Source organism: Amphiprion ocellaris, chromosome 6 (genome assembly GCF_022539595.1).
Source record: "Amphiprion ocellaris isolate individual 3 ecotype Okinawa chromosome 6, ASM2253959v1, whole genome shotgun sequence".
Lineage (NCBI taxonomy): Eukaryota > Metazoa > Chordata > Actinopteri > Pomacentridae > Amphiprion > Amphiprion ocellaris.
Genome location: NC_072771.1, coordinates 30307995 through 30323568, shown reverse-complemented (window position 1 = coordinate 30323568; position 15574 = coordinate 30307995). Strand labels below are relative to the sequence as shown.

The following is a 15574-nucleotide window of genomic DNA, read 5'->3' as shown; positions in this document are numbered from 1 at the left end:
GAATTTCATAAAGAAATACAGAAGATTTTGACAGGGATACCTAAAAAGCAGGATTCCTGCTCTCTAATGATCTTTGATGTTTGTTTTTCTTTGTTTCCTCGGTGCAGTCAGTTCACCCTCTTCTATCGCTCTTCATCTCAAATCCTGTTGTCTTTGTGATTGATGAGGAATTTGAGGAAGCGCTGAGGAAGCCTACAGAGAGGACAAGCAATCTCCCACATATTGTTGCAGGGTTGAGTGTAGGGAAGGAGGTGAACTTGCTATCAATAGCTGTATTGATGACTACAGTGGAAGCGGGTGGAAATGTTCAGCTTGACTATTGATCTCTGATCCATGATGAGCTGTTAGTAGACGGCCGGGTGAATGATGGGGAGCTGTCCATCCATCATAAGTCGACGCCTACGCTGCTTGGCAGACACTTTGGGCTGTTTTGTCAGTTATCCTCCTCCGCCTCCTCTCCTTCTGTGGTCCTCCTCCTCTCATTCCTTTTTCTCTTGTTGTTGATCAACACAAAACACGCCAGGCCTGCCTGCTGCAAAGACAGAGTGGACGTTGTAGGTTTGAATCTGACAGCACTGCTTTGAAAAACACTCCTAATATAATTGTTTATTTATTATTAATTCATTTATTTCTGGCAAAATCAGCTTTTAATAAAAAAGGTTTTCCTGGTGTTTTTTTTCCACTATTGTTGTCGTATATTTCCTCTTAAAGTATGAATGAATGCTGCACGTTCAGGCTCTTGCAACTATTTTCACTGTAAAAATAAAGGGGCTTCTTACCTGGAACACAAATTTAAACTCTCTCTTCCTCTCTGCTCCCTCCTCTTGTCCAGGTCACTGATCAGTCTGTGCGAGCCGTGGCAGAGAATTGTCCTGAGCTGCAGTTTGTCGGCTTCATGGGATGCCCTGTGACCTCTCAGGGAGTCATCCATCTCACTGCGGTAAGTCTCCTTGACTCGGGTTATCAGAGTTTACCTTGAATCTTCAGTTGTGACCTATCTTAAGGACTCCAGTGGTGTGTTTGCTTACAGTAAAAATTGAAGATACCTCCTGCCGTCTCAGTTAAAAGAAGGTTAATTTCACTTTTTATGCTGTAATTATCAGTAAATGTCAACAGAAGTTTTAGTGTGACAAAGTTTTTGTGTCTAATCCTGTTACTGTAGGCCACTTCTCTGTGTTGCTGCAGGCCACGGATCGTCTCCAGGGGGTGAATTTAACTTTGGGAGAGTAAACTCACTGTGTGTTTTATCTCAGACTTAGTTTTGAAGTTATTTCGTGTTAACTTTTAAATCTCATGAAAGCCTAATGAGATGAATCCTAATAATACGCCGCTGTTCTGACTACACCCTGCTGTTTGGATATTACCATGCTAATGAGCAGGGCTCCGTGCTTAAAGATGTTCCATGCCATATAAACATGGACACACATGCGCTTGCACGGTGATTGCTTGAATTGAATTCACCAGCAAAATACTGCACCTTGTTTTTCTTCTCATTTATTTCCTTTTCCCAACGTAACATCCATCCAAAATGTGTGTTCACCTATGTGTGGGTGTGCACGGCATGTCCACACCCATGTGTGCTTGTGTAATACAATTCGATTTGTGTCTGATGTACTCGGTTGTTCACTTGAGTGTGCACGTACCTCTGTGGACCTGTGTGCTCCCATTCCTCCTCAAATGCAATTACAGTTGTGTTAATAGGACTGAGGCACCCGATGCCACGCTGCATTATTAGATTAAACAGCAGATTAATTTGTGCTCACGGTTTTGGCCCCCTATCATCTCTGCAGCCTCCACTGACCTTGGCCATGGTGTTGTAGACAGACAGTAATGAAGCCAGCCAGTCATAACAGCATTAGCAGACCTGGAGGTGGACGCATACACATCTGCCCACACACACACACACACACACACAGTCTAGCACACCTCATTATTATTTATTACAGTATTAACCAAGGTGAAGTTTTAGGAGTTCAGGTGAACAAGTTCATAATTCTGATAATATTTATTTATTTATTTATTTGAAGGTGCAGATTTGTCTCATGAGTTTTTTTTTCTCCGTCTTTTTATCAAGGGTAAAAAGGTTTGAGGGCAGGAACATGAGATACACACAGGACCACATTTTTCATTTGACAGTTCAACTGTATCACGACATGCCTCAGCAGATGGAGCGTGCCCAGTTGTCATGGAAATGCTCAATTTTTACGGGCTTGACAATGTTGGCTTAAAAAAAAAAAAAAAAAAACCCCACTGAATATTCTTGACATTGGAAACAGCATTTGACAACTGTATTTTTTGAAGGCTGTAGCTCCAGAGCAGCTGTGGTGAGATTTTTTTTTTGTTGCTGTTTCTTGTTCTGTTGCAGCTGCTGCTTCCAGAGTCAGAAATGCAGTCAGCCTTCAGCCTCAACATGCTTCTTTCGTACTCACAACTTTGACAAACCTAAACGACAGGAAGCAAAAAAAGACATGACATCAATAAAGTGATCACGTTAGTAGAACTACGCTTAAAAAAAAAATTGGTCATTTTGATGAATTCTTTGAACTCCTAAATATCTATTGCTATCAACCTAAAACATCCTGTAAATATCTGTCACTGAGAGATCATCTTTAATTAATTCAAAATGTGACAGCTGCTTTTCTTGGTATTACAAGCTATCACTCACTTTGAATGCTATCAGCCCTTTAAATGTTCAATATCAGTGCATATTATTCCCACACATATGGACTCAGTAGGCATGTTATCACTCTATTTTATGGTGCTCAGTTATTACCTAATTCAGTTTAATTGGAGCTGCGATTTGGCTCTTACAAACTGGAACAGAAGTCCATATTTCGAGGTTGGAGGGGTTGGTGGAGGTGTAAGTCTTCTAATAGTATTTTATAATTTTATTTATTGATTTAAGTCTTGGTTTCACTTTCACTCACTCCGCGTTTACTTGCATTTTCAGTTTGTGTTTGGTAAAAGTACGTGATTAAATTTAGGCGCCAAAACTATTCCGTAAAATTTGAGCACCTAAACTACTTAATTAAGTTTAGACGGCAAAACGACTTGATTACGTTTAGCTGCCAAAGTTATTTGAATAAAATTAGGCACCAACTTGGTGGACTTCTAGCATCAAAACTAGTTTTGCAAATTTAGAAAAGGATCACACTTTGGGTTGAAATACATCCTGTTGCTTCGTTTATCACATATTACAAAGCTTCTTTTTGTACATTTCCAGGGTGATGACCCGACCGGAGAATTTGCATGACCTTACTCACACAACTGTAAGACTTCACCAACATTATTGGGATTATTTTCTGTTTATCAATGATCAAAATGGGTGACAACTTGTCTACTGAGACCACTAGAAGGTGGAGGAGTTCCTGGTTGGCCCATATGTAAGAGATGTGCTGATAAACACCATTTATTGGGCTAATCCAAATCAGACGAAGATTTGATGGGATTTGTATCACATTTATTATTACTTGTAGTGCTCGCATCAGTTGCTAGAATACACTGTAATAGTGATAGCTCTAAATTGAGTCCAATCAAAACACCTCTCTCAAGTTTCATTTTTTTAATGTAGTTGAAGTTTAAGCATTGTATGCTCATAATATATGAATTACGAAGAGATGGACATGTTTCAAAGATTACATTTTAACCACAGTCTGTCTGTATAAATGTGGAATCCAATAATCTGTCTCTTTGTTTCTGTCATTTCAGTCATCATTTTGTGTGATTCATCTCTTTCTGTCTGCCTCTCTTTGCCTCTCCGTCTCTTCCTCTCTCCATCCCTCTATAATCTCTGACAGTAATTATCTCGTTTAGCAGTTGATTCCTCCTCTCATTGATTCCCACTTGGAACCATCCAGCGTCGATTGAAAATCATATTCTCACTTTAAGAATCGTTGCATTTCTGATGACTCCGTGGACCTGCATGCGATTCTAGGACTGCGGCCCTCCTCTCTTGTTCGATTATTGCACACTCCCTCCCACCGCTTTTCTTCCCAGATCGCTTTCTTTCCCTCTCTGATAATCTTTCCAACCCCCTCAATGCTACTCGGCTATGAAGAGGAAAAAAACGATAAAAAAAATCCATTACTTTTATTAACTTCACTCATATGACACACGTTTTAGATTGATATTCTTTTTCTTTTTTATACTGACTTCTCGCAAATCCTGGTATGAGGAAATCAATTGAATTTGTATTTTCTTAATCAAGTGAGCTGATGGTAGAAATAGGCCACCCATGGTGACAAGTTTGATGCAGATGGTCTGTAGAATAACTCTAAAGCTGTGCCATTTATGCTCCTCTAATGGTTTTGCAGTGTTTCAGTCCTACAGGAGCTCTTCGGCTCCTCTGTGATGTGCAACACAACTCAATATTTGTCGCCAGACACTGTTTGATAAATGATGATCTTGTTAATAACTAAAAGGCAAAATCAAGATGACTGCTGGCAGAGAGTGTAAAGCCTTCTAATTGAGAACAAGCTTCGACACTTTCCTTACTGGCTGTAAATTAAACGTTACATACAGCTTCAAACATCTGAACAAAACTGATGATTTTAAGAGCAGATGCGGGTCTGATGTGGTCTTGTGTGTCACCGTGCCAGGGATACACTGTAAATTTGTATTTATGGTTGTTGTTTAGATTGAAGCTCTCACTTGTCTCTGAGCTTTTGACATTAATAATAGTGTTATTGATGAGGCCTGTCACTTCCCAAGGCTCTATAATGGATACAGACCGTCTTGGGATGGAGGCTTTGTGGGTGTCCCAGGGCTTTCGCTGATTTTTGCTCTCCCTCAGCAGCTAATTTGAGAACTTCATACGTACTGTATGTGTTTACGTGTGGATCTGTATGAGATTAATCGCTCTCCTAATTCTGTTTCCAAGGGTTAGTCAAGCCTGTGACAAGCCTCAGCGGTGGAAGCACAATAAATTTAGTGTGTGTATATACTGGTGTGTGTAGGCGTTTGGTGTTATTAAAAGGGTGGAAGGCTTCACTCAGACAGCTGGAGTGTAACCACTGCTCTTCAAATGTGTGAGTGTGTGTTTGTGCACCTCTGAGGTAATGGATTTGTGTGTACTTCAGACTTGGATACATACAGTATTTCCTATGCTGTCCCTCTGCTTCTCTGACAGTCTCTCGTCGTGCTTTGCTGTGACCTGGCTTTGAAGAAATAGGAGTCATTATACAACTCTTTGAACCTGTTTATGTCTCTTTCTCTGTTCAATCTCTTTCTCCTTTTGGTCTTTGTCACCTTCTATGTATCTCTTTTTCTTCCTTTGGTTTGTGTGTCTTTGTCTATCTTTCTCCCGCTCAAACACACACATGCACACTTTCTCTTTGTCTCTCCATCTCCCTGTCAAGCGGTGCTCTTTTCTTCTGGTAGTGATTAAGTCCAAGGTCGGCTCTATCAGAGAGCCAGTGTTTGAGAGCAGCTCTGGGTGCCAGAGAGCCTTCATTCCCCTAGCCTTAGATGTCCCACTGATGGCTTTCCTTTTGCCTGTCATGCCTACCCACAATGCCCCTCCTCATACATCAGCCTATCACTGCCCTAAGACACTGTGGGCCTCAAAATGCCTTATTTTTTATTTTTTTAATGTGTGTGAAAGTTCCCACCCTCGGGAGAGAGAGAAGAGGCCAAAGACATAACAAATGGAGAGCCTGTTGAAGAATGTGTCAGAGATGAAAAGACGTGTATTTGGAGACTGTAATAGCTATGTGTTGTCTCTCTGATGTGCAGAACTTGGATGTTTCTGGTCTTAATTTGGAGCCTTGTAGATTAATTCAGCCGTGCTGCTCCAGTGGTTTTGTTGTTCTTATGGGGAAAAAAAAACTTTGGCCCTTTGATAAATGCTCTCTAAATTTGACAGAATTGGACCGTGGGTAATACCTCATTCTCTCTGTGTGTTTATGAGCAAATAAAACAGTCTGGTTTATGACAGGGAAGCTATTTAATTTCATAACCAGACTCGTATGTTCTGTCCGTCCTGGTGGCTTAGCGGAGCAATATGTACTCACTGCATACTCAGTTTAAACTGACCTTTCAAAACACTGTATGAAAAAAGTAAAAAAAAAACAAAAAAACAATAAATACGTAATGTTGTTTATTTTTGATTTTTTTTTTTTAGTTGCTACGAGCAAAAAACAAGCTGAAAAAGTGGAAAAACACAATAGGTTAAGATACAGGTCTTTACCCACTGTCGCCTTCACACCCTCCACTCCAGCACTCCCACCCCACAGAGGGTGAGTGGTGTCTGGCTTTGCTGTAGTCTGCTGGCCCCTTATCTCCTCCCCCTGACTGGAGCACAGAAAATACATAATCAGAGTGCCCTGTGTCAAACTGATAACCCCCGACACAAACCGAGAAGTAAGTGTGTGTGTGTGTGTTTGCGTTCGCACATCATCCTATGTACAAATGTGTGTGTACATGTGTGTTGTGTCTCAGGGGTGGTGGAGAGGATAAAGGGGAAGCGAAGCGACGATGGGGATTTGGAGGAAGAAAGGTAATGGGGTTGTGGGGGTCGCGGAATGAGTCAAAATTGTAATAATAATTTTCTTGACTGCTGTATGGAGGAGATTGGGGGATTTATGAATATAATGAGCTGAGAAGAGCCTAAGGATGATGTGCGTCTCTTGCAAGAGTAATTGAAGAATAATTCATTTGGCTGTAAGACTTTTAACCCAGAGACAGACAGAGATAGAGAGGTTTTTGACCTCTGGAGGGAGGGATATCATGTCTCATTATTGGCCCAACTTGTGTTACCGCGCTCTGACTGTCATCCAGTGCTGTCACTTCGGTTTGCGTGTGCGACTCTATGGCCATTTGGCTCAGTGCGCCCAAGAGAAACCGACGGTCTTTATCTCCTTGAGCCTTTCCTCACCGCTGAGTTTGTTATCAAGACCAACACATGCAGGATTAGGGACTGAAAGGGAGAAACAAAAAGTAAAAAAGGGGGCAGGGGAGGGAAAATAAGTGATAGACAGTAGATGGGCACAAGACAGATAAAGAGAGGAGTTAACCGCACATGTACACACACATACACACACACATAGGGATAAGCTCACCGGTCCATGACTGATGCAGACAATGTATTTGTGATATCAGATCCATGGCCTTTCCAGGTTTTGCCTCAGTCCTTTTTCAAATATTCATATGACTCTGTCTGCGTTTATGTGTGCGTGTGTTTTTCTGAGTGTGTCTGGAAATGGGGGGTGTTGTGTATGATTTAGGCTTGCCGCGGAGGGATTGTCTCGACACAGCTTTCTTCTGTCTGACTGAACTGTCTGGGATGTTTCGATATGGAGAGAGAGAGCGAGAGTGGAAAAAAAAAGCAGTGTGTATGCATGAGTGCGCGCTTGTATTCACCTAGTGACACCACTGCCATTCGTCCCACCTTTTCGCCCCTGCCTCATCCTGTCTCACACCGTCTCCAACACATGCAGACAGCCGAGCAAACACCTCAACAATGCCCTGTGACTTTGACTTCTTCCGCAGGACTTTGAATATACTTCAAAGTGACTGGGTAAACTTCGGACTGCTTTGTTTAGAGGATTTAGACTTGGGTTTTTTTTCGCTCTTCTCTGCTGATCTGAGAATTTAAAGGCTGTTAGTTTTACTGAAAGTCTAGTTTTCAGGCTTGCGGGCATGTGATTTTTCTGTGGCTCTACACGCATTTCCCACAGTAGGAGCTATTTTTCATTGACAAAGCGCACATACTAAATCTTGAAGTGGTTATAAATTTATTACAGCAGTGAAATAACAGCTCATATTTTCCAAATCCAACATGTTGGCTATTTATGACTAAAACAATGCTCGCTCTGTGTGCGCTTTTTAAATGTCATCGAGCTGCTTGTCAGCTGGGACGCTGAGGTTGACGGACAGCTACAGCCATGAACTCATGCTGTTTCGTGCCAGCGCTCGAAATGTGACATCATATCCTCTGAACGGGGTCTAACGGGCCTCAACTTCCTCCCTGGCATCATGATGCTTGACGTTGTGTAAATATATGTAGTAAGAGTACAGGTAGTTATAGCTCCATAGTCTGGCAGTGCATGTACAAGCACACACTGTTGCCCGACTATGACATACTCTAATGTAATAAAGTGCCAAATCAGCCTCTTCAAATTTTAAACTCCAGCCTCTGGTGGGATGAAGCATATCTGTTTTTTTTTTTTTCTCAGTTTGAAGTGGAGTCTTGTATGTGACCTCTGATTCAGACTCTCATTTTTGCTGTTTGAGAGACGCTTCTAACTGAAGCAGACGAGAGCCAAACTGCTTGGAGCTCAGCAATCTGGTCATGTGGACTGAATTAAAGAATGTCTTTAATATAGAAATGTGCTGCTACACTTAAAATTTAGACATGAACTGTCTCCTCATCCAGCTTTTGATACAGGGGAATTTTTTTGCTTTTCTCTCATGTTTGACGTGTTGATCATAAATTTGAACAGATCGACACGCAAATTGATTTGTTCTAAACTGAGATTCACATTTATTTTTACGATTCTGGCAAGCTTGATTTGTCATTTTTGTCATTTCCTATGACTGTGGATTTTTCACAGACTGGTTATAAATTTTATATAATTAAAAAAAACCTTACATTAGTATTTTAATGAATTAATTTGAAGCTTGATCTTACCAAATCAAAATACTATTTTGGAAATTGTACAATTTAAAATAATAGATTTATTAAATCAAAACTTCTAAAACCAAAATTTCTATGGATATTCATAATTATTTTGTTGAACTTTAGATGCACATCTTAATCAGTGGGGAAATAATAATTCAGATAATTTTGAAATGAAAACTAGCAATGCAATCTAATGTTATGATATTATTGTATTGTAAATAGCAATAATATACCTATATTATTGTGAGGTTTTGCTTGAGTAAAAGTACACAAAATGTACTTTGTGTGGAAAGTAAAACTACTCACCATGCAGAATGACTAGACTTTTTATAGCATTGATTTATTGCATTATTTGTGGTGCATTCATAGTTTAGCACTACTGTATTTTAATTTTCCAGTCTGCTATTGACTGGTACATGTATATTGCATTTAGGTAGTCTAATATTTCGCAATACTTAAATAAAATGATCACAGGATTTGCATATAAAATTTCAATCTGAAATGTAACTAGTAATAATAGCTTTTATGTAAATGTTGCCAGATAAAAAGTAAAATACATGTGGAAGTATAAAATAGAAGTGTTAAATGAAAAGACTCAAGTAAAGTTCATTCTTCAAAAATATAAATAATAAATCAAGTTAATCTTCTTGGATGCTTTCCGTTGCTTTTTTTGTGCACGTGAACGTGTGTGTGTGTGTGTGTGTGTGTGTGTGGAGGTGTGTGTGTGTGTGTGTGTGTGTGTGCGTGTGTGTGTGTGGAGGTGTGTGTGTGTGTGTGTGTGTGTGTGCGTGTGTGTGTGTGGAGGTGTGCGTGCGTGCGTGTGTGTGTGTGTGTGTGTGTGTGTGTGTGTGTGTGTGTGTGTGTGTGTGTGTGTGTGTGTGTGTGTGTGTGTGTGTGTGTGTGTGTGCGTGTGTGCGTGTGTGTGTGTGTGTTTGTGGAGAAGGCGTGAATGGCTCACTGGCCTCAGAGCAGCTGGATTTTGCAGGTTTCACAGTTTTTATGAACGGCATGAATAATTATCCAGGTGCTGCCAACTGAAAGGAGACGAGGCAAACTCTGCCTGGTTACAGACCTCAGCCAACGAGGAGAACAACCTGCTGAAGCCCCCTCACCAAATCCCCTGCCCTCTATTCTCTCACTCTGTCTCTCTCTTACCTGCACTTTTCTTTTTACTTTTTTCCTCGCTTTCCCTGTTTTTCTCATTCTGTGCTCTGTGAATTACTCGCCTTTTCTTCATCTGTCTAAAACTCTCGTGCTTCCTCCTCCTCATTTCTCTCTCGATTTATTTTTCTTTCTTTTTGTTCCCGTTTATGCTTGAATCACAGAAATACACAAGCAGAAAATAGCTTAAATTATGAAATGATTAAATAAGATTGAAAGCATTAAAACCTTTCACCTCTGAATCTAATTATGGTTATCTGTCATCTGTGAGAAAGCGAACACTGCCGCTACAGTCTGTCATATTCTGGGAGGTTTTGCTTATTAAGTGAGAGGTTTGTGTTTTGTGAGACTTGTCATTTTCAGGATTTGGAGGATATCTTTTATGACAGATGTCTACTAATCTGGAATTTATTTTCCTGCAGTGGTTTTTCACAGATGGCTCGACAAAGTTACAGTCTGAGCCGTGACGGTCTCTCTTCTCTTTCATACAGACATCTGCTAAATTTTTTGTTTTCCTTTAGCCTAGCTACACTCACAGCCAATCAAAACTCACTCCGGTTGGCCTGATTTCCCATTGGTTATCCACATCAATGAGACAGTTCCTATTGGCTGTAGTAGAAGTTGTATTTAGCAGACATAAGCAGTTTTGAAGATTCTGAGAAGAAATACTACTTTTGATGCTGGGGCTTTTAAAGTTGACCTCAGGCTTATTAACTATAAATGCTGAATGCAAATAACTGTCTGTGTGTGGGTATGAGTGTGAGGATGTGATTGTTGTTGATGGTAATGATTTTGACAGGCCGAATACGTGTCTGTTGTTATTAATATTTGTGGTGTCGGTCACTTCACCTGGATCCAGGTTTGAAGTATGCTGTGCTTATTTATGACCCCACAACATGAGTAATACAAATACACATGCAGACAAACGCGTGCACGGAGACACGTGCACACCCAGATTAGCCTCATTCTGAATGAATAATTTAGCACTTCGATCCAACGCTGGCCACAGGAGCACATGACAGTTTGTGTGTACGTGTCGGTTTGTGGTGTCTCTGTGTGTTAGCAAATGCTTTTTGCATGAAGATCTATGATAATGCACACGGTTAAGCTTTTTACCCCCACCATTCATTAAATACTGTTGTTTATCATGTCAGTTTCGCTGTCCCCGATGATTACAGCAGCATTCTTGACCCGTCTTTGCGCACACAAGCTGTTTAACGTTTATTTCATTAGTATATCTGAGCGCACCTTGAGAGTATAGGCGAGAATCCGCTGCAAAGAAAAATCTTTTTCATGTTTATTTCATGCCTAAGTAGACCTTTTATCACCAGAGGTGTGGATCCACTTTTCTCAGAGGAAAAAAAAGCCACAGGCCTCGCAAGAACAGGGAGACAAATGGAGCGGTTCGGTGGAGGTAAAGGTTTTCAAAACCTTTTTTATTACCCTCAGCGCAGTGCAGCGTTTTGCACACTTGCCGTGTTTCCTTGCAGTCGGTGTGTGTTTGTTGTGATTCTCAGTATGTGGGGACGGGGAAGAGTGTTTACATGTGTGCTTACTTCACACAGCGAACCGTGGTCCTTATCCATTCCCCCTTTGTGTCTTCATGCTGCTAGGTATATGTCATACCTATGGAGCCGACAATAGTGCTCAGTGATCTTAACACCAACTGTAAGCTTGTTTTCTCTTTAGCCTTGGCCATGACATTTACCTCTATGCCTCCCTGACGGCTGGTCGGAATATCATACCTCTATTATCTTGCATCCCTGATGTGTGTTTGTGTGTGTGTGTATGTGTGTGTATGTGTGTGAGCGTGAGCATATATGTGTGTGTGAGTGAGCGCACCTGTGCCTTAAATAGTTTTGAGGATGTATTAGAGAAAAATACACCTGCGCTGTTGCTTCAAAAGCCTTTGCTAATTTCAGCGAGCTTGTTGAACAGTGTGGGTTTGTAAGTGTGTCAGGAAGTAGAGATTTTGACTGGAGGATTAATCTAAACCCCCTCTTATAAGGTATTCAGATCAGAAAGTGGGATTATTGAAAGTTGGAGAGATGAAAGGAAGAAGGAAAGTGAATGCTCATATTGGCTCGTAACCCCTCACACCAGGCATACGGGCGCAGAATGGTAAACAGTAACGGCAAGCAATTTTGTGCCATTTATCTGCCTTGTTTGCTTTTATTCTGCATTCAGCATGTTATTTTATTATACGGTATGCAAGACACTGCAAGCTTGCTCAGTTTATAGAGATACATTTCCCATATTCCTTAGGGATACATCAAAAACATCCATGTACAGTAATTCAGCAGGCTTATATACCAGACATTCTTTCATCAAGTATTTATCTTTTTTTTCTGCTCAGAGTAATGAATCGACTGATCCTTCTGCAAACAGAAAGGAAGCTGTAAGATTTGGATTACATTTTGTTAAAAGGGAACTTTGCTGGTAGGTGGTCTGTGCTGCACAGCTACCTACTTATGTGAATTTGAAATGATTAAATCCTTCGTGTGTTTGTGTTGCCTCTCATAGCTACGTAACCTGAGTGTCCTGGATCTGCGGCACATCTCAGAGCTCAACAACGAGACGGTGATGGAGGTGGTGAGGAAATGTCGCAACCTCAGCTCCCTCAACCTCTGCCTCAACTGGAGCATCAACGACAGGTACGTCACGTTAAGTTAGTTACTGAAGCAAAGTATAATGTGCCACAGTGTGGTTCAGTGGAGTCTTGTGGCTCACAACTTAACAATCACTGGCACTGGACTGACAATCTGAGAAACTCTGATCATATAAGGAGAAAAATATGTGGGTTGCCAGTTCAGTTAGCAGTTTATAGAAATGCAAAAAGAGGTTTATAATCAATAAACGGAAGTCCGGTGCTAATTAGTGCCATTATTCATGTCATAAGCCCCTAATGAAGCTCAATGGCAAATCATCTGACTAATGGTTCATTATGGTCTTAGTTGGCAAAGAATCATTGGTTTGTATTTTTTGTGGTCTTTTTATGGGGAACTAGCTGTTAGTCATTAATGGAATAAAATAATCATATCGTATCAAATCTGCCTTTGTCTTTGATAAGCACTAGTTTTATAGTTCCCCACATGACTGCATTTATCTGGTGGGAAACAGCAGAACAAGAGAAACAAAATGTTTTTTTTTAAATTCAATCAGCTCATTTGTTTGTTTCATGACATCACAAGCCTATTAACTGATTAACTTAGTACATTTGAGATAGATTTATAGAAACTACACAAATGACAAAAGATGAAAAACACACAGGACACTTCTGGTTCTTGCAACAAGACGACACAGTTTGGACGCTCGCACACACTCAAGTAGTTAACATGTTTAAAAGTGCATAAAACAAAAGAGACTGAGCATAAAGTATTAAGCCAGGTCCTTATACAGGCATTAACCCAGGAAAAGATCGACCTAAGACCTGAAAGCACAAGTTAAAAGAGCAAGAACTTTACTTTCTGTCTTTCTGGTCATTTTTCTTGCTGTTCCCTCGCCATTTTTTCTTTTATCCCATTTTCTCTCTCAAATGGTAGAGAGAGCCTGTACTGTATATGACAGCAAGAGTAAACCATCTCCTCTTTTATTTATTAGCTTGTGTTTTATTCATATGTTTCTATTTAATCTATTGATTTACAGCAAAGGCTTCTCTCTCCCACTCGGGCTTAGGAGTGTGAACACAATATTGAATGTACCATGTGGCATAGCAACAATGGGTGCAGGCATGCTCTGTGTGTGTGTGTGTGTGTGTGTGTGTCTGTGTGTGTGCATGTGCGTCTGTGCATGTGTGAAATCATTCTTGCATTATTGAGTTTACAGCAGACATGTGGTGGGAAGGTTATGGTAATATGTTACCCGTCTTCTTTCAATCAAAAAACATGGAGTTTGGTGAAATCCTCACAGGAGCACATTGTGTTACCAGCTTCTTCCCTTTTTCATACACACACACACACACACACACACACACACACACACACACACACACACATATATACACACACACACGGATTCAGCCCCGATTGATTCAAAGCTGCATTGATTCCATAATGATATTTACTGCACTGGTCCAGGGGCTGAAGCTGTATGTGTGTCAGACTGAATTTGTCTGGATCACCTGTGGGAATATTGGAATTTAAAATGGTGCATGTGTGCGGCAGTCTGTGTCAGAGATAAAACTAAGATCTATGTGTGTGTGTGTGCGTGCATGCGTGTGTGTGTGTCAGTCAGTGTACAGTAGGTCGGCTGTTGGCTTATGAATGAAGCAGAAATAGTACGAAGTGAAAGGCTGCGGTGGACCAGTAGTAGCCGAGGACTCTTTCATGCTTGCTTCTGTGATGCTGCACTGCTCGCTCATCACCTTATCCCACAGCCTGCTTACTTTTCTGGCTATGCACAAGTCCTAAAATATGATACAATGTCAAAAAGAACAGAGGAGGCAAAATTACGTGCAAAAATTATGAACCATTACCTGCAGCTTGAAAAGTGCCACTGCTTTGATGTGCCAAGTTGCAGTCTTAGCACCGTATAATTAACACGTGAAGGAACATTACACTTTTGCACAGCAAAAATGAGAATATTTATAATATTCCTTATTTTTCTTTTTACTCATTATCACAAAACATTCTGCAGAAAATACATTTTTGGCTTCCAGTTATTTATTTTTTGTCCTTCACCAGTCTGACAATAATTAGGACCATGATTTAATAATATACATCGAACGTTTGCTATTTCTGGGAATTTTTTGCACCTGTCACATTTTACTCACTCTGGGCTAATATTTCACAACAATATAAAGTCCTGACTTGGCTAGAAGTAAATTAAACATGTCTTTTGCATTATATATATATATATATATATATATATATATATATATATATATATATATATATATATATATATATATATATATATATATGTATATATATATATATATATATATATATATATATATATATATATATATATATATATATATATATATATACATATATATATATTCGTAATTTTACAAATATTGTAAAAATACTGGAGTCACCATGTAGAATATTGTACACACAGAGGGAAAATAGTGACTCTCAATACTATAGCTGAGTCACTCCTGGGTTGCGTTGATGACTAATATTTTTAGTTTTTTATGTAATGTAGTTACTGCATATAGTTTATTTTTGGCAAAATCTTAAATGAGAGAGTTAAATTTAAGCTTAGATTTAGGGTTTTTTGTCAACCAATCTGAAAGTGACATTTGATTAATTCAAGAACCGTTGGAAAAGTAAAAATCGAATGATTTTTCCTTATTTACAATTTGTTGCTATGATAAATTGTGTCATTTTGGCAGATTTTAAAAAGAAATTAACATGCCTTTAAAACCCACTGGTGGGTTTTAGGGTTTAGAATCTGACTCAGAATAGATAAAATCCAAATAATTGTAATATACAGTAACACAAACATCAATATGGACACTCACAGGTATACCCACACACATACGTGTTCCAGCAAAAGCCTGATTGGCTGAACTGAGATTTTACGATGGAGTGATTGTTTCCGTGGGCAGGCAGTAAGACAAAAAGGCTGAAATGGTTTATCTGACTCAAAGTTCAACAAGTCAGAGGTCTTGAGGTCATCCAGGTCACTGCTTTTGAGGAAGCCAAGCCACACACATGCACACAGGTTGCTCGCTTGTTGTCACAGCAAAGACCAGAATGATACAAGCCTCCCTCACATTAGCTCACCGAGGGTACAGCTGGGTCAGCTTGTGTCTGCGTTTCAGACTGATGACAGTGTGCTGTG

At 40.0% G+C, this 15574-nt stretch overlaps 1 protein-coding gene across 2 annotated transcripts in view; it reads left to right on the top strand.

The window, feature by feature from the left end:
• Positions 1-15574, top strand: part of fbxl17 (F-box and leucine-rich repeat protein 17) — a 225951-nt gene that overhangs the window by 74484 nt on the left and 135893 nt on the right. For both annotated transcript variants that reach the window (XR_002746546.3, XM_023277672.3), the window contains exons 7-8: positions 833-940; positions 12305-12435. Coding sequence is in view for 1 of the 2 variants with exons in the window: in XM_023277672.3 (XP_023133440.2) it covers positions 833-940; positions 12305-12435 (239 nt within the window). In the remaining variant the exon portion in view is untranslated. The remainder of the gene's footprint in view (positions 1-832; positions 941-12304; positions 12436-15574) is intronic.